This window comes from Somniosus microcephalus, chromosome 18, assembly GCF_052327205.1.
Source record: "Somniosus microcephalus isolate GS21.2 chromosome 18, FLI_Smic_1.0, whole genome shotgun sequence".
NCBI lineage: Eukaryota > Metazoa > Chordata > Chondrichthyes > Squaliformes > Somniosidae > Somniosus > Somniosus microcephalus.
Genome location: NC_141004.1, coordinates 20,631,937 through 20,654,041, shown reverse-complemented (window position 1 = coordinate 20,654,041; position 22,105 = coordinate 20,631,937). Strand labels below are relative to the sequence as shown.

The 22,105-nt window shown below is 47.0% G+C and overlaps 1 protein-coding gene across 4 annotated transcripts in view; it reads left to right on the top strand.

Moving 5' to 3' along the window:
- The window catches only part of LOC147105090 (ras-related protein Rab-7b-like), a 38,527-nt gene extending 29,211 nt beyond the window's left edge, over positions 1-9,316 (top strand). For 3 of the 4 annotated variants that reach the window (XR_015081679.1, XR_015081678.1, XR_015081677.1), the window contains one exon: positions 6,764-6,848. Coding sequence is in view for 1 of the 4 variants with exons in the window: in XM_086011167.1 (XP_085867293.1) it covers positions 6,764-6,847 (84 nt within the window). In the remaining 3 variants the exon portion in view is untranslated. Of the gene's footprint in view, positions 1-6,763 lie in introns of all 4 variants that reach the window. The other variant, XM_086011167.1, reaches the window with a different exon arrangement.
- Positions 9,317-22,105: the final 12,789 nt, after the last annotated feature.

The following is a 22,105-nucleotide window of genomic DNA, read 5'->3' as shown; positions in this document are numbered from 1 at the left end:
TTGTGGGAGTCAATGGCTTGTCTGGTCATGAGGAACATCACAGCTACAGATCTTTCCCCCACCCAAAGTCTTTACACGTTGGGAACACTGGATAGTGACCTGCAACGCCTATTACCCCTTCCCCCATCCCACTGTACGTCGAGCTGAGAACCACGCATATCTCTGAGTCTAAATCAATAGTGTAAAGATAATCAGGGCTCAAGTATGAAATTATTATCACTCTTAAGAAAGTACTTTGATATTTCCACAGAAAAGTAGAACCAATTCATGCCCGAGGTGATTGAAACACGGGTTATAGTCACACCTTGTTCAACACGGAAAGCACAATTCAGCGTGGCACCGCCCCGCACACAATAATACACCTTAATGTGTCACACTGCTTGATAAACCTTTCATAATAAACGGTTACCTTGGTACAAAGGAATACACTTGGCCACGCTTTTTAAGTTGAATATAAATGGGACTTATCAGTAATGTGAAGGCACCTATACATGGTGTACTTTTAAAATGATGCCTCCGTGAAACAGGAGACTGCAGAGAGCACTTGACAGACTCCCCTACATCACTGAAAAGTTCCATTTATTTCATTTTTTTTTTAAATGATGAACGAAGATCCTAGCAGATCACGCCGTATAATTTGGGGCAGAGCTAGCCCCGCCCCTCCCCCCTGCCGCACCCCGACCCCTGCTCATGCTTTTTAAATTTTAGATGAATCTCTCTGTCTTGCAGTCATGCGTCGAGCTTTACTCTGTAACGCTGCCTCCCTGTCTATAATAGCCCAAGCGGGAGAGCAACATTTCCTCCGATTAGAGCTGAACAGGGAGTGCCAAAAGCCATTAGAGAGAGCTGCGAACTTGCCTGTTAACAGGGTGGCACAAGAAGGAAGCAGAATATCCTTCGAAATGGCCCCTGCCGGTAAACCTTGGCTCACATGTTGGCTGTGGTATCAGTGAGACAGAACATGTAACTGGAATGTTTCCTGAGCTGCAGAATTAATCAGGAGTTGTGGTGCGATACTAAGTGTGGGAGTAGTTCTGTTTAGAAACTGTAACTAAAGCAGATCTATCTACTAACCTTCTTTTCCTGGATTGTGTCATTTTTTTGGACTGCATTCCATTTTTACACAATTTTTGAAATTCTTCTTAAAGGGGAAGGGAAGTCCAAGAGGAGCACTTTTCATTCAAAGTACAACCCAACTATGTAGCACATATAATATCAGCCCAAGTGTCAGCTACTGCCCCAATGCTCCCTTGCCAAAGCCCTTTGTGTTGCTACATCTCCCTTCATCTTACACAACCATACAAAATTGACGGGCAGGGAAAGACCAGTTGGTCCATCAAGCCTAGCCCACACCTGGGGGTGTACTATGGGCCCCCAAACAGTCAGGGGGAGATAGAGGAACAGATATGTAGGCAAATCTCAGAAAAGTGCGAAAATAATAGGGTAATAATAGTGGGGGATTTCAACTTCCCCAATATTAATTGGGATAGTCAGAGTGTGAAAGGCTTAGAGGGTGCAGAATTCTTAAAGTGCATCCAGGAGAGCTTTTTGAGCCAACATGTAGAAAGTCCTACAAGAGAGGGGGCGATACTGGACCTAATTCTGGGGAATGTAGCCGGGCAAGTGGTGGAAGTGTCAGTAGGAGAGCATTTTGGCGACAGTGACCATAATTCAGTGAGATTTAAGGTGGTCATGGAAAAAGACAAAGACGGCCCGGAAATAAGGGTTCTAAATTGGGGGAAGGCCGATTTTAATATGATAAGGCAGAATCTGGCCAAAGTGGACTGGGAGCAGCTACTTATAGGAAAATCCACATCAAAACAGTGGGAGACTTTCAGAAGGGAAATAGAGAGAGTACAACGCCAACATGTTCCTGTAAAGGTCAAGGGTGGGACCAACAAGCAAAGGGAACCTTGGATGACAAGGGATATACAAAAATGCATTAGAAATAAAAGGGGGGCTTTTGGCAGTTACAAAAGACTAAAGACGGAAGAAGCCCTAGAGGAGTATAAAAAGTGCAGGGGCATACTAAAAAAAGAAATTAGGAGGGAGAGGAGGGGCCATGAAGTAACACTGGCGAGCAAAATAAAGGAAAATCCTAAGATGTTTTATAAGTATATTAAGGGCAAGAGGATAACCAGGGAAAGGGTAGGGCCCATTAGGGACCAAAGTGGCAATCTGTGTGTAGAGCCAGATGATGTAGGCGGGGTTTTAAATGAATTTTTTGCATCTGTGTTCACTATGGAGAGAGACGATGCAGACATAGAAATCGGGCAAGGGGACTGTGACATACTTGAACATATTAGCATCGAGAGGGAGGAGGTGCTAGCGGTTTTAGCAGGCCAAAAAGTGGATAAATTCCCAGGCCCGGACGAGATGTATCCCAGGCTGCTGTGGGAGGCAAAGGAGGAGATTGCAGGGGCTCTGACACAAATTTTCAGAACCTCTCTGGCCACAGGGGATGTACCAGAGGACTGGAGAACAGCTAATGTAGTACCATTATACAAGAAGGGTAGCAGGGATAAACCAGGGAATTACAGGCCAGTGAGCCTAACATCTGTGGTAGGGAAATTATTGGAAAAAATTCTGAGGGACAAAATTAGTCTCCACTTGGAGAGGCAAGGATTAATCGGGGATAGTCAGCATGGCTTTGTCAAGGGTAAATCATGTCTGACAAATCTGATTGAATTTTTCGAGGGGGTGACTAGGGGGGTGGACGAGGGAAATGCTGTGGATGTGGTTTACATGGACTTCAGTAAAGCTTTTGACAAAGTCCCGCATAGGAGACTGGTCAAGAAGGTAAGAGCCCATGGGATCCAGGGTGCCTTGGCGCGTTGGATCCTAAACTGCCTGAGTGGCAGGAGGCAGAGGGTGATGGTCGAAGGTTGCTTTTGTGACTGGAAGCCTGTGTCCAGTGGGGTACCTCAGGGATCGGTGCTGGGTCCCTTGTTGTTTGTGATCTACATAAATGATTTGGATGAGAATGTAAAAGGTATGATCAGTAAGTTCGCAGATGACACGAAAATTGGTGGGGTGGTAAATTGCGAGGAGGAAAGCCTCAGGCTACAGGACGATATAAACGGGTTGGTCAGATGGGCGGAAAAGTGGCAAATGGAATTTAACCCTGAAAAGTGCGAGGTGATGCATTTTGGACAGACAAATAAGGCAAGGGAATACACAATGAGTGGTAGGACCCTAGGAAGTACAGAGGGTCAGAGGGACCTTGGTGTACATGTACATAGATCCCTGAAGGCAGCGGAACAGGTAGATAAGGTGGTTAAAAAGGCATATGGGATACTTGCCTTCATTAGCCGAGGCATAGAATATAAGAGCAGGGAGGTTATGATGGAGCTGTACAAAACGCTGGTGAGGCCACAGCTGGAGTACTGTGTGCAGTTCTGGTCGCCTCACTATAGGAAGGATGTGATTGCTTTGGAGAGGGTGCAGAGAAGATTCACCAGGATGTTACCTGGGATGGAGCGCCTCAGCTATGAAGAAAGACTAAACAGGCTGGGGTTGTTTTCCTTGGAGCAAAGAAGGCTGAGGGGGGACCTGATTGAGGTGTACAAAATGATGAGGGGCATAGATAGGGTAGATAAAGAGGAACTTTTCCCCTTAGTAGGGGGGTCAATAACAAGGGGGCATAGATTCAGGGTAAAGGGCAGGAGATTTAGAGGGGATTTGAGGAGGAACTTTTTCACCCAGAGGGTGGTTGGAATCTGGAACTCACTGCCTGAAAGGGCGGTAGAGGCAGGAACCCTCACAACATTCAAGAAGCATTTGGATGAGCACTTGAAATGCCATTGCATACAAGGCTATGGACCAAATGCTGGAAAATTGGATTAGACTGGACAGGGATGGATGGGCGGCGCAGACACGATGGGCCGAAGGGCCTCTTTCTGTGCTGTAAAACTCTATGACTCTATGACTCTGACCATGTTGGCTGGAGATTCCCTCTTCCCTCCCTCTCTCGCAGCCAAGTAATCTCCTGGGAGCCGCAAAAGTAAGAGAAAAAACCCAGGGCCAATAAGGGAAAAAATACTCAGGAAAATTCCTCTCTGACTCCCCCAGTAGATCAAAACCAGTCCAGGAGATCACCTGGGCCAATTGTTGTCTATAAAGATACTTATCTTCAAAGCCCACCTCTTCATGCATACTTGTTGTCCCTTCCACTAAGTCTTTCCTCGCGCCTGCTCATGTCTGCTTCCCCCTCTTGTGAAGTGTCTTATTAAAAAAAAAGCAAGCTGCTGTTGCAGGAAGATGGGGTGGAGGGCTCCTTTGCCAGATTGGTGTAAGGATCCAAGGTGAAAGTGAGTTTGAACGGTCTCCATCCAGTTCCTAGGAGGATACACAACTGGCACTAAACTGATCATCTCATTCAGAGAGGCTGCAAGGTGACAAATGCAGCAAACAGAAGATTTTCACAAAAGACAGTCCGGCTCTGAGGTCAGGGCTCAGGAACATTGTCAGGACAGAATAGAGGAAGCCTTAGCTTAGCACCTGACTGTGCTATAACAGGAGTGCTTGACAGTAACACTTTATTGTTAAAAACATAAGAGCGGGAGTAGGCCATACGGCTCCGCCATTCAATACGATCACGGCTGACCTTCGACCTCAACTCCACTTTCCCACCCGATCTCCATACCCCTTGATTTCCCCGAGGGTTCAAAAATCTATCGATCTCAGCCGTGAATATACTCAACAAAAGTGTTCAAAATGGAACATGGTCCATTCCCCAGCACTAAAATCCTTCACCATGATGAGTACGACAGTCACAATTGCAGTCCTCCATCCAAGGGACAAGCGTATAATTTGTGGCTTAGCTGGAGAAAAGCAATTACAGTTTTCATCGGTTGCCTACATGGTCCTTCCTTTGGAGCACCTGTGTTTCTGAAACTGTGTTACCAGTGACACTGACACTGCCTCTGCAAATCCGGACATCCTAACATGGCCGATGCTGGTGCTAGCATGAGGTTTGCCTTTGATCTGGTTGGGGGGATTTGGTGCCCAGTAACTTAGTGATGGAGCATGCATGGATCTACCAGGGCCCTCTAATGGCAGAAGGGAGGCGAGTGCCTGACACTTGGTGGTGTAGGGACATGGTGTATGTTGTCTTGCCCCGGCAGAGTTGGCGGACGATCACTGTGGGGAATGCAGCACTTTCCATTTCAGGCAACTAGTGTCTGTGTATCCATACTTGGCAGTATAGTGGTCAGTTTTGTTCATTTTCCCCCATAATAGTGATAATATTCAAGACTAGTCAACGTTACACCAACGTCTGCCCTCTCGGGTGGACATAAAAGATCCCATGGCGCTATTTTGAAGAGGAGCAGGGGAGTTATCCCCGGGGTCCTGGAAAATATTTATCCCTCAACCAACATCACTAAAAACAGATTATCTGGCCATTATCACATTGCTGTTTGTGGGAGCTTGCTGTGCACACATTGGTTGCCACGTTTCCTACATCACAACAGTGACTACACTTCAAAAGTGCTTCATTGGCTGTAAAGCGCTTTGAGACGTCCTCAGGTTGCAAAAGGCGCTGTAAAAATGCAAGTTCTTTTTATTGAGAGATTGGGCTGCAATCTGCAATTTCAACTTCACAAATTTCCACGTTTTGCTCCTTTGATCCTGAAGAAAATCAAAATCTCACTCCAGATTGACATGTTTTCTGTAGAGATGATCGATGTAGATTGACAATGAGTAGCAATGGGTCATTCTCCCCTTCCATCCTTCAGGTAGAGCGTCACCTTGTACAGTTCCTAGAAGCGAGTCATAGGGCAGCAGAGGTTTGGGAAATAGTCTGGGTGACCTTTAGGTTGAACAGGAGGAGAAAGCAATGGGAACAAACCTAAGGGGAGGGGAGCAAAGCAAAACCTGTTTTAACACCTGTCTTGAAACAGGATTGAAGGTTATAAGGATTGGCGTAAATAGAGATGGTGGAATATTGTATGGAATACAATGGCTCCTCAATTACTGGAGCTAGGGAAATATGCCGAGGAAGAAAGTTAGTCTAGGAAGTTAGGTTAGGTAGGGACTTGCCAATTGTATTTGTTTTATCTTTGGGACAGAGGGCAGGGAGAAATTTTGCAGTACCTCTCCTTAAACGATTCCTCTGCTGAGTAGAATCCATGATAGTGTGGACACCCCATCCACCCCCTTAAACATTCACTCCCTCCACCACCAGCACACCATGGCTGCAGTGTGTATCATCTACAAGATGCACTGCAGCAACTCGCCAAGGCTTCTTCGACAGCACCTTCCAAACCCATGACCTCTAGCACCTAGAAGGACAAAGGCAGCAGACGCATGGGAACACCATCACCTCCAAGTTCCCCTCCAAGTCACACACCATCCTGACTTGGAAGTATATCGGGTGTTCCTTCATCGTCGCTGGGTCAAAATCCTGGAACTCCCTCCCTAACAGCACTGTGGGAGTACCTTCACCACACAAACTGCAGCGGTTCAAGAAGGCGGCTCACCACCACGTTCTCGAGGGCAACTAGGGATGGGCAATAAATGCTGGCCTTGTCAGCAACACACACATCCCATGAATGAATTTTTTAAAAAGGATCTCCTGTGAAGGAAACGGTTTTGATGGGCTGAACGGCCCTTTCTCATTGCCTGATTTTTTTTCTTCCTTATTTTTCTGTTGTCACACATTCTTCATAGAGCCTTCATAGTCTATTAGCATGAAGCTTCCTGGCAAACTACTTACATTTGAGTATAAACAACTTTTTTTTCCCCCTTTCTTCCTCCTCAGGATTCAGAAGGGAAAGATTGTTACTTGACAAACTCCATCTCCCTGGGAGACAACAAAATATCAGAGAGACAAAACTGCTGCTGAGACACGTGACTGGATCAGAAGTGGAAAGCCAATGTTTGGTGGCCATTTTCATGCTGCATTGGAGTGTGCTCTGCCTACAACTGTGGTTTTATACAAATATTTATTTTTCTAAACATCAGTGAAACCTGCAGTTCAATTTCCAAACAAATATAATGAGACAATAGTCTTTTTTTTATTCAGAAGGTGCTGCGGATTTGGACTTGTTCCCAAGTACCACTAGTTTTTAATATGAGATACCTTGGTACATTTGTCAGATAGAAAAGACATTCAGAACCTTAAGGCTTGTACTTTGAAAGTTTGAACGATGCCAAGGCTCATTTAATTTGGTACTTGGACACACTTGTGTTTAAACTGACTCAAGCCATGACAGGATATTGCAATTCAACTAGTGTAAATACTGTGGCAACAAGAGCAGGTCAGAGGCTGGGTATTCTGTGGCGAGTGTCTCACCGCCTGACTCCCCAAAGCCTTTCCACACACTTGCCTGGATGACTACAGCTCCAGCAACACTCAAGAAGCTCGATACCATCCAAGACACAGCAGCCCGCTTGATTGGCACCCCATCCACCACCGTAAACATTGACTCCCTCCACCACCGGCGTACCGTGGTTGCAGTGTGTACCATCTACAAGATGCACTGCAGCAACTCGCCAAGGCTTCTTCGGCAGCACCTTCCAAACCCGCGGCCTCTTCCACCTAGAAGGACAAGGGCAGCAGGCGCATGGGAACACCACCACCTCCAAGTTCCCCTCCAAGTCACACACTATCCTGATTTGGAAGTATATCGCCGATCCTTCATCGTCGCTGGGTCAAAATCCTGGAACTCCCTCCCTAACAGCACTGTGGGAGTGCCTTCACCACACGGACTGCAGCGGTTTAAGAAGGCGGCTCACCACCACCTTCTCAAGGGCAATTAAGGGTGGGCAATAAATGCTGGCTTTGCCAGCGACACCCAGATCCCATGAACGAATTTTTGAAAAAAAGTGTGGAATCTCCCTGTGTGGGTGGCGGTGGAGTAAAATCACTCGCAGGCAATGCAGCTTGCAGTACTTTACACTACTTTACACTGCCTTATCACAATTCAACAGGTTATATAGAAGAAGAATGGTCCTAGAAAGCAGATTGCAAGGAAAGAAGTTGTCGTAATCCAAAGTGAAATATATTTTTTAACAAAGATCAGAGGGTTTGTTTTTAGTTAGGCTCTTCACCATGGTTACAACAGAGTCCACATTCAGAAACTATAGTTTTTTATTTCAAAGTAGCCTCACAGCTATACCACAAAACCTCTGCTCTTTGATTTTGCAATTGCTGCCTTGGGTACTTGGAGAACAGATTTAGCTGCAATCCAGCTGTTTTTGTACCCTCTAAAATGTGGCAACATCATTTGGTGGTACAGGTAGGGGCAACAGCACGGTGGCATAGTGGTTAGCACTGTTGCCTCACAGCGCCAGGGACCCGGGTTCGAATCCGGCCTCGGGCTACTGTCTGTGTGGAGTTTGCACATTCTCCCCGTGTTTGCGTGGGTTTTCTCCAGGTGCTCCGGTTTCCTCCCACAGTCCAAAGATGTGCGGGTTAGGATGATTGGCTATGATAAATTGACCCTTAGTGTTAGGGGGATTAAATACGTGGGGTTACGGGGATAGGGTGGGATATGTGTCGGTGCAGGCTCGATGGGCTGAAATGGCCTCTATCTGCACTGTGGGGTTTCTGTGATTCTGTGATTCTGTGAATTGGAATGGGCCGCTCATCTAATTTAGTGGCAGAAACTCATGCAAACTCTTAGTACCAAGCTCCTTCCTTATTGCTTCGACATAATATTTCCCATCTCCGATATAGAGAAGTCAAAGCGACAAATAAAACATTGGTTCTGCAGTATCGCTGCGGCTGGATTTTGGTCTCTGGGAACCTTTTTTCATTATCAATTTTTAAAATTAATTTTGCGTAAAGAAACGACAATATGCATCAAATAAGATCAGCGCCAGTGCTCCTTCAGTCAAAATGTCTTACAGAAGGATGAACAAAAACTGACCGGTTAACACCACTGCCAGTTTCAATTGCTGGCCCCAACATCAAAGGTTGCTGCTAATGCTGAGACAGATGAAGGAGTTAAGGGGATCCACTAATGCATGGCTATATAGATCTGTGAATAAACATCAACTCATTTTGGAATGGCATTCATTATAACACAGTTAGTCGACACAGGGTTAAGTGGAGGGCTGTACTATACATGCACCGTTAATTTAATGGTAATTAAATCATCATGTGTGGGTCTGTTCTATCTGGTTAGTGGATCTAGCATGAGTAAGATTTTAACACAGGCTATTGTAAATTCGGGACAAAGGGAGTTGTGCCATTGTCCAGTTACAGCTATTATATTATAAGGTGTTCAAATATTCATGGAAAAATATGTTTCAAAGGGCTAATGTAATAATTACGTATACTATGACTAAAGAAAATGTTTCGACAACATTGATGACTGTTTTCTCCAATAGATTTTCTGCCATTGTTGGCCCTTATAGTGCCTGATGGGAATCGGGTATTTGCTGAACTGCACAGACTAGATTTTAAGGGGATAATTCGAGCCTAACCTGCCCAACAGGAAACCGAGAGGATTGGATCAGCTGCCCATTTTAACACCCCGCCCAAATTTACTGTCCAATGACTTCAAGTCAATGGAAAGTAAAATTGGGAGGGGGGTGTAAAATGGACGGCTGATCCAATCTCCTCAGTTTCCCCGCCAAGCAGATTGAGTTCAAATTACTCCCATCCCCCAAAGGTCTAAAATGCAATCAGCACTATCCAGAATGTTTTTTTAAATATAACGTTATAGATATACCATGCTCACTGAGGTAAAGGATCAAAGCTGCCGGCAGCTCCAGGAACAAGTGTAAATAGTTCTAAGGACTTCCATGGAGTTGCTGGAGAAGGCATGAATATTTTTTGAATGTCTTTGCTCTCGGACTATCAGCTAATATAAAACAACACTCAGCAGGTCAGGCAGCATCGTGGAGAGAGAAACGGAGTCAACGTTTCAGACTTTCAGCATCCGCAGTATTTTGCTATTGAGCTAATGATATAAGCCTGGAAACTACATTACGCGATATTATCACGTGAATGCTTTTCCTATCCAATTCATTTGCATCCATAAGGTTACGCAGGATATAAGGAGAGCAACATAAAAAGGATAAGGTGCCTACGAGGGACCAGCTAGAATTGTCACTATTTTTCAGAAGGATGCCGAGGATTTCAGGGACTGAGGGGGGGCCATGCTTCACATACATGTTATGTACACAATTGGCTAATGGTGCACTTGCGCAAGGCGAAGCTCATTTCGTGACAAAATAATTATTGATGGTTCCTCAGCATCTTGCAATAATCTGACTGTTCCCTTAAATGAGAGAGCTGCATCTGCTGGAACTGCAGCTTTTAGGTTTGAATGGCCAACCCCGGGTGTTATTTTCACCTTCACCACTTCGGTCGGTCAAATTGCAGAGCGGATCAGCCACCTGATGTAGGACCCGCCCAATTTTCATTTTCATGAAGAATTGAGGTGGGCTCAACAATAGGCAGAAAACTCCCACGGTGAATGTAAAAATGACCCTCCTCCTCCCGCTCACCTCCACCCCACCCCATGGATTCTGTTAGCTTTTAATTCGGACGAACTGGCTTTCTGTTAAAAGTCTAACTATTGCATTAGTCGCATCGCACCAACCTCTTTATTCCTGGACGATTTACCAGGGTAACGCCCAGACATTGCACAATCTCAGACAGCTTACAGATAGGTGGCCAGTGCCCAATGCATTGAGAGACTGTGACATTCATTTGTACTTATTGACTGTAAATATTTTTTCACAAATAAGTGAATAATAGTCCAGTTCATGAGACCAGTGCTTCTCCTAAGTTGACTTAAACAAGATAAGTTGCTGCCTAAACAATACCGCATAATAGTAACTGTTAAGGTCATTATTTTGGCCAAATACTCAGTTGCCGGGAAAACCCAGGTACATGTGGTAATTCCGAACTGTGCAATGTTTGCTTTGGCTGTGCAGGCACAGTACTGTAGTTCTGTGAAAAATAGTGTTGGTCACGGACAAGGAAATCGCTGAATATCTCAATAAATCACTGACTGACTGTTAACTTGATTTTAATTTTCCAAAGTCAAGAGAATATACAAAAATGTTCCAAAAATTGCATTGAAAATATCAAATTTAGAATAGTATGCTGTTACTGTTAATATTTTTTTTCACATTTATCTTATTAACAAATAAAATGTATAGAAATGATTTCCTTTTTTATGAGCCTTTTTTCTTCTGACCGAAGGGGTTCATTTCTTGTGGCAATGTGCTGGCTAATTCAAAAGCAAAATATTGTGGGGGCTACAAATCTTAAATAAAAACAGAAAATGCTGGAAACACTCAGCATAGAATCATAGACTCATAGGGGGAAAAATTTGGTATCGCCCCATTTGGAGCGCCATTATCGGCCGTGTGCAAAGTTTAGCGCCTGGCGCTACTTATCGCCTCCGACGGCAAACTTGGCTTTTATCGCCCCTGGAGGTGATTGGAGCGCTAATCAGGCACTTCACACCTGTCTTAAGGCGCAAAGGCCGAGGCGCTACCTCAGCGCTGGTGAAGCAAGGAAGGGCAAATCAAAATAAACCTGCAAAGTGCTGCTCAGTACTCAAAACTCCTTCACACAGCGTTGAATCTCTCCAGAAGTCTCTCTCAGAATGCGTGGTGCAAAAATGTCACCGACAAAAAAAGGCAGGAAGCGGTCACCTTTAAATAGCGCTCCCCTAGTCCCTTTCTGACAGCATAACGCTCCCCTCAACCTGTCGTTGCTAGCGGCAGGCGGTAAGGCAGGGGGCGCCACTCAATATCCGGTCCGGGGCGTTGCGCACTCGACTGACGTCACAATCTGCCGGCGCAGGAGATCATGGGGGTAGTGTTTAGCGCCGCCACAAAATGTCTAGTTAATTTTGCGAGCGGCGCAAACATTGCCGCGCCCGGGCGCTAGTTGCTTTGCGCCCCATTAGCGCCCTCTTAAGGCGCTAATGGGAGGCGTAAACAACTGAATATTTCCCCCATAGAAATTTACGGCACAGAAGGAGGCCATTCGGCCCATCGTGTCTGTGCTGGCCAAAAAAGAGCTCTCCATCCTAATCCCACTTTCCAGCTCTTGGTCCGTAGCCCTGTAGGTTACGGCACTTCAAGTGCATATCCAAGTACTTTTTAAATGTGATGAGGGTTTCTGCCTCTACCACCCTTGCAGGCAGTGAGTTCCAGACCCCCACTACCCTCTGGGTGAAAAAAGTTCTCCTCAACTCCCCTCTAATCCTTCTACCAATTACTTTAAATCTATGCCCCCTGGTTATTGACCTCTCTGCTAAGTGAAATAGGTCCTTCCTATCCACTCTGTCTAGGCCCCTCATAATTTTATACACCTCAATTAAATCTCCCCTCAGCCTCCTCTGTTCCAAAGAAAACAATCCCAGCCTATCCAATCTTTCCTCATAGCTAAAATTCTCCAGTCTTGGCAACATCCTCACAAATCTCCTCTGTACCCTCTCTAGTGCAATCACATCTTTCCTGTAATGTGGTGACCAGAACTGTACACATTACTCTAGCTGTGGCCTAACTAGTGTTTCTAGCATAACCTCCCTGCTCTTATATTCTATGCTTCGGCTAATAAAGGAAAGTAACTCGTATGCCTTCTTAATCACTTTATCTACCTGTCCTGCTACCATCATGGATCTGTGGACATGCACTTCAGTATCCTACCATTTATTGTGTATTCCCTTGCCTTGTTAGCCCTCCCCAAATGCATTACCTCACACTTCTCCCGATTGAATTCCATTTGCCACTTTTTTACCCATCTGACCAGTCCATTGGTATCTTCCTGCAGTCTACAGCTTTCTTCCTCACTATCAACCACACGGCTAACTTTTGTATCATCTGCAAACTTCTTAATCATGCCCCCTACATTGAAGTGTAAATCATTGATATATATACCACAAAAAGCAAGGGACCTGGTACTGAGCCCTGCGGAGCCCCACTGGAAACAGCCTGCTAGTCACAAAAACACCCGTCAACCATGGCCCTTTGCTTCCTGCCACTGAGCCTCTATGTAGGGAGAAAGGTTAACTCTTTTTCACTCTCCGCAGATGCTGTCTGACCTGGTGAATGTTTCCAGTTTTTAAACACGGGTTAACTCACTTGCATAAAGTTCTTCTGCGTGTTATTTTAATGTTATTATTAACCCATTCCAAGAATCTGGTTAAAACAGCAAGCACAGGAATTTTACATGAACCAGTGTGCTACCAAAGGAAATTAAACCCCACTCATTTTATAATTGACTATTTTGCTTGCCCCTCTGTGAAGCACCTTGGAATGCTTTTCTACATTAGAGGCACTATACAAATGCACGTTGTTGTTGTTGTGACACTGGCGGTGCGGGGGTTGGGATTAGTATTGAATATATTACCACATTCACATGAAGCTCCTTTGCTATTTTAACTAAGACAACTTTAAATGAGTTAACACTTTTCAGGAATTTTTTATGAATGAGGTCATGTATTCTGTAGTACCAGTGGCCCAGACATTCCTGTCAAAATAACAGTGAGGGTAATTATTTATGCACAAATCACACAGCAAGTTCAGGCGAAGGCAGATGCATGATTAAACGCGAAAATCCGGAAGTTGCTGTCTGAGATGTGCTGCTCTGCCGTTAACTTTGTGAAAACGACATCTCGCTGTCTGACTCACCATTGAAAAGCATTGAACGCCGTGAAGCTCCTGTACTTGCACGGTAGCTGCAAACTAAACTCGCCACAGAAAGTTAGGGCTTGTCCATTTCCGTCTAAGTACCCTGTTTAATGGCATGTTAAGTCTTAAGTACTGCCAAACAACTTGTCCAGCACTAAAAATTAACTTTCACAAGTATGGCATCTCATTCCTTCCAGTTGTTAATTGTTGTTGGAGATTTAACATTTTTTTTTTACTTTTTCTTTCTGTCTCTTTTATCTCTCTTAATCCAATCTTTCTTTCCCTCTGTTTATTTTGCTTTCTGTACCTGATTTGACATTGAATTAAATATCCTAACTTACACTTCCTGATTCAGACTCTGCACTGCTCGTTTCACAATCCTTCAAGCTGATTGGTTAAGGAGACACACAGTTGCTTGCCCTGTTCACGCAGGTCCCAGATCTCCCAGGCCTCCCACTCACAGCAAGTTGCAAGGCGGAATCTCATGGAAACTAAACAGGCCGTTAGTTTATTCGCCAGCTGCTGTAAATTCTGGCCCATTGTGTTGTGCGAGCTCAATGCCGATTCTGAAAATGATGGGCTGTATCGAACGAAATGCTACAACTTTCAACGGGAAGACGGAGCTGGAGAAATAGAGAGATTCCAGTTGGTCAGATCCAGAACAAAATCTACAGTGGAATAAACGTCTGTGTGTTCTTCATTATTTTAATCAAAGTTTCAAGCTGCTTGTTCTTTGCAATGCTCATTAAATAAATAAATAGGAATAATTAACTGTGAAAAAAAATTAAACAGCTATCGAGAGTTCTCCTCTGACTGAGAGGCGAAAGCCCTGCGTAGGTCAATGGCCCAGCCCTGTGAGACTCCCCTGTGCAGGAAGAGCCTTGGTCATCTCTTTGGCTCGGCTGAATCTGAGAGATACCACCAAATTATCCCCACCTGCAAATCCATTGGCAGGATAGGCGCACCATCGTCGGTGTTCTCGCACAGGCCAACATCCCCAGCATCGAAGCTTTGACCACGCTCGATCAGCTCCGATGGACGGGTCACATTGTCCGCATGCCCGATACGAGACTCCCAAAACAAGCGCTCTACTCGGAGCTCCGACAGGGCAAGAGAGCCCCAGGTGGGCAGAGGAAACACTTCAAGGACACCCTCAAAGCCTCTTTGAAAAAGTTCAACATCCCCACCGACACCTGGGAATCCCCAGCCCAAGACCACACAAAGTGGAGGAGAAGCATCCGGGAAGGCACCGAACACCTCGAGTCTCTTCGCCGGGAGCAAGCAGAAGCCAAGCGCAGGCAGCGCAAGGAGCGCACATCAACCCAAACACCCCACCCACCCGCCCCTTCAACCACCGTCTGCCCCACCTGTGACAGAGACTGTAGATCCTGCATTGGACTCATCAGTCACCTGAGAACTCATTTTTAATGTGGAAGCAAGTCATCCTCGGTTCCGAGGGACTGCCTAAGAAGAAGATCCTCACCCCAAAGTTTGTTGTTCACAACTGTACCGACAACATCAATGTGTCATCGTGTTCTCCTATAGGTAATGCGCAACAAAACTGCACAGTGAACTCCCAAAATAGGAACCTAGGAAAAAAGAGCAAGGTCCATCCAGTTCGCCATCTACCCTCCTGGTAGTCACACAACGCAACGATAATGGAGTTGTTGACTAGTCATGGCAATCAATCTCGATCAACGAGTCTACGACAGACCCAGATATGACGCAAGGAAAAACCCCAGTGGTGGACAGCTTTTGGGACCATGGAAATGTACAGGACAGGAGGAGGCCATTGGGCCCATCGTGCCTGTGCCGGCTCTTTGAAAGAGCTTATCCAATTAGTCCCAACTCCCCTGCTCACTTGTTCCTCCCCAGCCATGTAAGAACCTTGTTCAGTAAATACAAAAAAAACCCACAGCTCTCTGTTTGCATTCCATGCCTATGACTTCAGCTGGGTATTTAAAGAAATATTTCCTATACGTTATCAAATACATCAGAGCAATACTTATGTGGGGAGAAATTCAACTCACGGCCGCCTGATTTGCCCAGGTTAAATGGGCATTGGGGTTTCAAATTTTTTCATTGCGATTTGTCGTGCCCGATCTGGACCAGAACTGCGTAGGACGCCATACTGACTAGGGCAGCTTTTAGTCGTCAAGGAGGGCCACCCAAAAGCAGCAGGAGGCCGAATAAATATATGTAAAGGGGGTCCTGAGGCAGGTTAAGGACTCACCTGAAGTGCCAGGCAATGACTATCTCCAACAAGCGAGAGTCTAACCACCTCCCCTTGACATTCAACAGCATTACTATCGCCGAATCCCCCACCATCAACATCCTGGGGGTCACCATTGACCAGAAACTTAACTGGACCAGCCACATAAATAGTGTGGCAACAAGAGCAGGTCAGAGGCTAGGTATTCTGCGGCGAGTGTCTCACCTCCTGACTCCCCAAAGCCTTTCCACCATCGACAAGGCACAAGTAAGGAGTGTGATGGAATACTCTCCACTTGCCTGGATGAGTGCAGCTCCAACAACACTCAAGAAGCTCAACAGCATCCAGGTTAAAGCAGCCCTCTTGATTGGCACCCCATCCACCACCGTAAACATTGACTCCCTCCACCACCGGCGTACCGTGGCTGCAGTGTGTACCATCTACAAGATGCACTGCAGCAACTCGACAAGGCTTCTTCAGCAGCACCTCCCAAACCCGCAACCTCTTCCACCTAGAAGGACAAGGACAACAGGCACATGGGAACACCTCCACCTCCAAGTTCCCCTCCAAGTCACACACCATCCTGACTTAGAAGTATATCGGCCGATCCTTCATCGTCGCTGGGTCAAAATCCTGGAACTCCCTCCCTAACAGCACTGTGGGAGTACCTTCACCACACGGACTGCAGCAGTTCAAGAAGGTGGCTCACCACCACCTTCTCAAGGGCAATTAGGAATGGGCAATAAATGCTGGCCTTGCAAGCGACACCCACATCTCATAAAAAAACAAATTAAAAAAAAACATGCTGCCCGATCTCCCGTTCCACTGAAGTCATTGGGCTGGGTGTATAATAGGTGGCTAATCCCCTATCGCCCGCTTTGCACTCCCGCAGAAGTTGTATTTTACCCCCACCGTCCACTTTGAAATGAATGAGAAGATGTATGTCATGGGGAGGCTGACGGCAGTGTCACTTTCCCCGAGAACAAAGGTGGTTTGTCTTGACCAGGATGATGGCTTTAGTTACAGCTTGTGTGGAAATAATTGGGAGAAGAGAGTAAGACGGTGTAATTTGAGTGTATGTGTATGCGTGGGCAGGATGGAATGCTATCATAAAGGCTATTAATAGGATCAGCACTTTTTGTAATCATATATTTTACATCTCATTCAGAAAATAATTCCTCCTCCCTTGATTCTCTCCCCTCCTCGCTTGAAGGTGCTGACTCATGTATAATTCGTCAGGTCCTGACTGCCCTGCTATATATCACCATGTGGCAATACTTTATCGAAAAGGATGGGCAGTGAGCTGCTTAGGGTTATTAGACCATGAGGCCCATTAGAGTGATGTCCTATCCTGTTCTCCCCTGGCATCCACACATGTACGCCTTCCGTCAGGAGGGGAGAGGTGTCACGAGATACTGGAGAAACTTGTCTCCTGGCTATTTCATTTCGCCTCCCTCCTCCCAAGTCCCCTTCCTTCACTCCAGGACACTAAAGACCATTGTAGCCCCTGTCTCCTATTAACAGTCCAGCTGAGATCAGCTCCTTCAGCACAGACCTTGAATCAATCTCAGCCTCCGTTTATCAACTGTGACATCAGGGGAACTCAACAAAAACAAATTTCAATGGGGAAAGCAGCAAACTTAGATCATCAGACCATCAGGAACAAAGAATCATGTGGCTCCATTCTAGTGAAAAAATGAAGAGTTAAATTTCTCCACAGCACATGATTCAGTTAACCGAAGGAGAATTCCATTCATAGGTCATTGATATTAAAGTGTAAGTATACATTTTTTTGGTTTTGTACTCCTCGAGGTGAGACATGTTAGTGTTGGGGAATGAAACACATTCCCATTTCAGCTAGCCAGTGTCAGCATCAAGCAGATCACTCCGGGCTGGAGCGCAAAACTCCCTCCATCCAGTGCAGTGCTGAGAGAGCGCTGCACTGTCGGAGGTGTCGTCTTTCGGATGAGACGTTAAACCGAGGCCCCGTCTGCTCTCTCTAAAAGATCCCATGGCACTATTTTGAAGAAGAGCAGGGGAGTTATCCCTGGTGTCCTGGGGCCAATATTTATCCCTCAATCAACATCACTAAAAACAGTTTATCTGGTCATTATCACATTGCTGTTTGTGGGAGCTTGCTGTGCGCAAATTGGCTGCCGCGTTTCCTACATTACAACAGTGACTACACTTCAAAAAGTACTTCATTGGCTGTAAAGTGCTTTGGGACATCCTGAGGTCATGAAAGGAGCGATATAAACGTAAGTCTTTCTTTCTTTCTTTAAACTCCCACAACAAGGTTCCTTAGCCCTAACTTCAGAAGATCGCCCCTACTGCGACAGTGTGATATTTTTCCACCAGCAGCCATCCTGGGGCCTTTCTAAGCGAGTTTTCCCAATTAGTGCTTAATAAAGTTTTGTGCTGCCAGTCCATGCCCACTAGGAACTGGATTGAGACTGTCCGAACTCGTAAAAAATCCTTACAGAGGAGTCTGGGCTAAAGCAGGTCACAGCGGGGAAAGGCCGCGGGGAAAAATTCAGTCGCACCCCCTTTGGGACACTAAAAGAAAAAGCTAGCACCTCCCACGCCTGAAATTGAGTGGTAGCACCCCAAGCAGGAGGTGGCACGCTACTGGAAGTGCTCCCCCTCCTTCCTGGGGCGCTCCCATTCAATATCACGGTGCTACGTGCAACAGCGCCACGCGCATCGGCACGTAGAGCCGCAATATTACAGGCCTCCCTCCCCTGATTAAAGGGGAGGGACCTAGCACAGCCTGCACCGGGGGCCCTGCTGGACCACTGGGGAGCGGGCTGCCGGCAAAAAGAGCCCGGCACTCAAGAGGAGCGCTGGGCTGGCCGATTGCAGCCGGCACCCTGCATGAAGAAGCGGGGGGGGGCAGGTGCTGGCAGGCGGCCAGAAAAAATGTCCACCCGCCACCTGCCCTTTAATTAGCGCGGCCGCAAAAAACAGCACCCTAACCCTGTCGTACATAGCGTCCGGCGGTATGTCAGGGGGCACGACCGAAGTTTACGGCCAGGGCGCGAGCGGGGCGCTATGCATGGCGATGACATCATCACCGGAGGCGCAGCTCCACGCGGTGTTAACAGGAGGTGCAAAGCAACCCAATTTTTCCACCCAATTAGCTAATCCACTGCTCCGCCCATTTCCCTATATTATCGTAAAAATCGATTGCAATCAGCAACTGGTGAAAGTTTAGGATGTAGCCTCATTACCACAGAACTCTCAGATAAACAGGGATTGCTGTAATTAAACTTTATTGCAAGTTTATCATTTTTTCTCTCAATCAATTTTTTTTAAATTGATGATCCCAAGTGAAAGGCCAAATTCCGCAGTGCAGGATCCTGGCAAGGGTCAAACAAGAAGGAGGGGAGGGAAGATAATAAAAGAAGCGGTGATTAGGGTGGGGTATTAAAAGCCTGTAGATTGTGGAGGGGGGAGGGGGCTGTGCGTGAGTGGAAGGGAAGATTAAGGGAGCAAGAATGTTAGCAGATATACAGTATAAACTGGCAGCTCTCCTGCTCACATTAAAGCGGAGGGTAGACTTATATACAATGACAGGAGCGTTATTCCGTGTTACAGACAAAGGCCGGCAGGTTTCCTCGGAGCTGCTCCTGCTCCGCTGCCGTAACGTCAGGTAAGCGGGGGTTTCAGCCACACTCCTGGCGGAGTTACCATGGGGACAACTCCCGGCCTGTGAATTATTCTGCTGCTAAAGTAGAAGCTCTGGCCGCGATGTTCCGAGTGGAGGCGGGTTGGAGGCAGCTTTGAAGTTCGGCGGGTTCCAGTCCCGCTGCTGGTTTCAGCTGCCCTGATTAAGCCCGTTGTGTGCGCTACCCGGCCCAATCAGTGGGTTCGGGTCTGCTGCTCGCCTCTGCTGACGTCTTTCAGCCAGCTGCATTTAACGGGCCCATGCAGCCTTGTTTTTGATCAATCCTATTCTTCTGCTTCTCGGTGTGGCAATTCTGAAAATGACTGCTGCAAGACCCAAGGAATCTCCACAATTCGATGATGACTACCTCCATGCTCTTATGGAGGGAGTGAGAGGGAGGTTCCATTCCCCTCAAACGGACGGAGGAAGCCCCCTCAGCAAACCAAGGCAGCCTGGCTGCAAATTGCTGAGGAGGTGAGCGCCAGGTATTTGTGTGGTCGCACCTGGGTTCAGTGCAGGAAAAGGTGCAATGATCTGCTACGCACAGCAAAAGTGAGTATAACATCACACTTACCTTCAATCTGCTCCCCATCTCCTCTCATCACCAGCACTCTGCATTGTCAACCTACTCCTGCACATCCCACTTACCCTTACATCCCTCGCACCCTTAACCATCCCTCTCTCCCTATGTACAGAATCACTTCACCATTCTACTATGCTGTCCTCACACTCGCTATCACTGTTATGCAATGCCAACAACTAACAACGCACAGGGAGGGCCCTTGGTATTGGCACCTCACTCCATCTTTGTCTCCCTCTAAGCATCTACGCTATGGATTCTCTACACTCATTCCATCATTCTCACTCAAACTCCACTTGTGCCCCTCATTGCAGGAAAAGAGAGCCCACAATAAGAGGGGGAGGGGCAGGATAGGAGGAGGCCCACCTTCGATTGTCCAGCTGACCATCGCTGAGGAGGCTGCTCTGGAGATCGTAGGAGGTGCTGAGGAGCTGGAAGTGGGGGATGGAGAGACAGGCGCAGTAGAGCAAGCTGGTGACAGAATAGATTTGTAACCCTCTCATTTAGATTGCATGAGTGACTGATATGGCATCTGATCATCTGCACAATTCGATGTGGCTGCTATGTTAATATCACATATCTAACTCATGCCTTTACTCCCCCACAGGACCATCGAGAGCCCCCCTCCCCACTGTCCAGGAGGAAGAGCCGAAAGACTCCACAGAGGAAGCTGCAACCTCTGAGGATGCAGCATCAGCAGAATTGAGCGCACCCAGCACCAGCGCAGAGACGCACACTTCGGTGGGTTATTCGCGAGAAAGATTAGTGTTGGCACTTGGTGTATCACAGCTCACAAGTGAGCATCAGCAGATGGTGGTGACAGGGACAGCAGTGGGGAGTCCTCGTCGGAGGCTGCCGGGCGCTCCTAGCTCTGCTCAGCTGCATGTGGACCCTGTGCCTCTGGGGCCATCCAGAAAGAGAGCGGTGCTGGAATTTCAGCAACAAGTGCAGGAGTCTCTGGCAGGTTTTGCATCCACGGTAACTGCGAGTGTGCAGAGAATGGAGGAGTCCATCTCAAACATAAGCAAAGCCATGGAGGAGGTAATGGCGCATGAACATGCCACCATGGAGAGGGTGGCAACCTCCTTGGAGGACATAAGTCACCAGACTCAACAGAGCATGGTGACTCTTTTAAATAGATGGTCTGCTATGGAGGATAGATGGGCAGATATTGAGGAGAGACACCAGAGGAACATGGACATCCCTGTTATGAGGACTGTCAGTACAGAGACGGGTCCTCATGGCCCCACTGATGTGCAGCAAGGTGCTCTCCAGCTACTTGCTAGCAGTGAAGTGCGGGCGACCCATGAGAGGGATGTTGGTCGACAACAACTCCAAGCCCTCACACTCCCATGCCACTGCGGAGCCCTCGGTCAGAGCCCCAGATTCCTCACCCAACTGAGATGGCCGTCTCAGCCCCTGCACAGCCGTAGGAGGAGCAGACTGTTGCTGAACCCTCCCAGGCTCCCAAACCCAGAGGATGCCCGCCAAAGGTGTCGATGCAGGAGCAGCATGAAAGTGAGCAAGGTGCCTCAACATCTGCTGAAGCCACAGGGGAAGCACCACGTAGAAGCACGCATAAGAGAAAGTTAACACACAAATAGTCACAAGGGACTTGGGTGTTTTGATGTAATACATATTTAAGATTATCATTGGCATTTCAATTGTAATAAAGAAATGCGATGGCAAACAACCAAAGAGTTGGCCTATGTGTGCCCAGAAATGGAAGTGTCACAGTGAGGTGTCAGGGTGCCTTTCAGCTGTAATGATGGTGGTGAGAGTGATAGGAACCCACACTTTATTGTACATTGTGTATGGTGTGCTAAGAAGGTGGCAGCCACATGTGTTTGCTTTGTAAACTTAAGCGAATTTGGCATGGATTAGTGCATCCCTTGCATCATGGCCAGCAATGTGCTCGCGTGCTGGTGGAACTGGCACATCCGCCTCCGCAAGGTCTTCCTCCTCCTCCTCTGAGGAGGAGGAGGAGGCTGTGCGCTGAGCCACTTGTTCCTCAGGCAGCGGTAAGCCACACTGC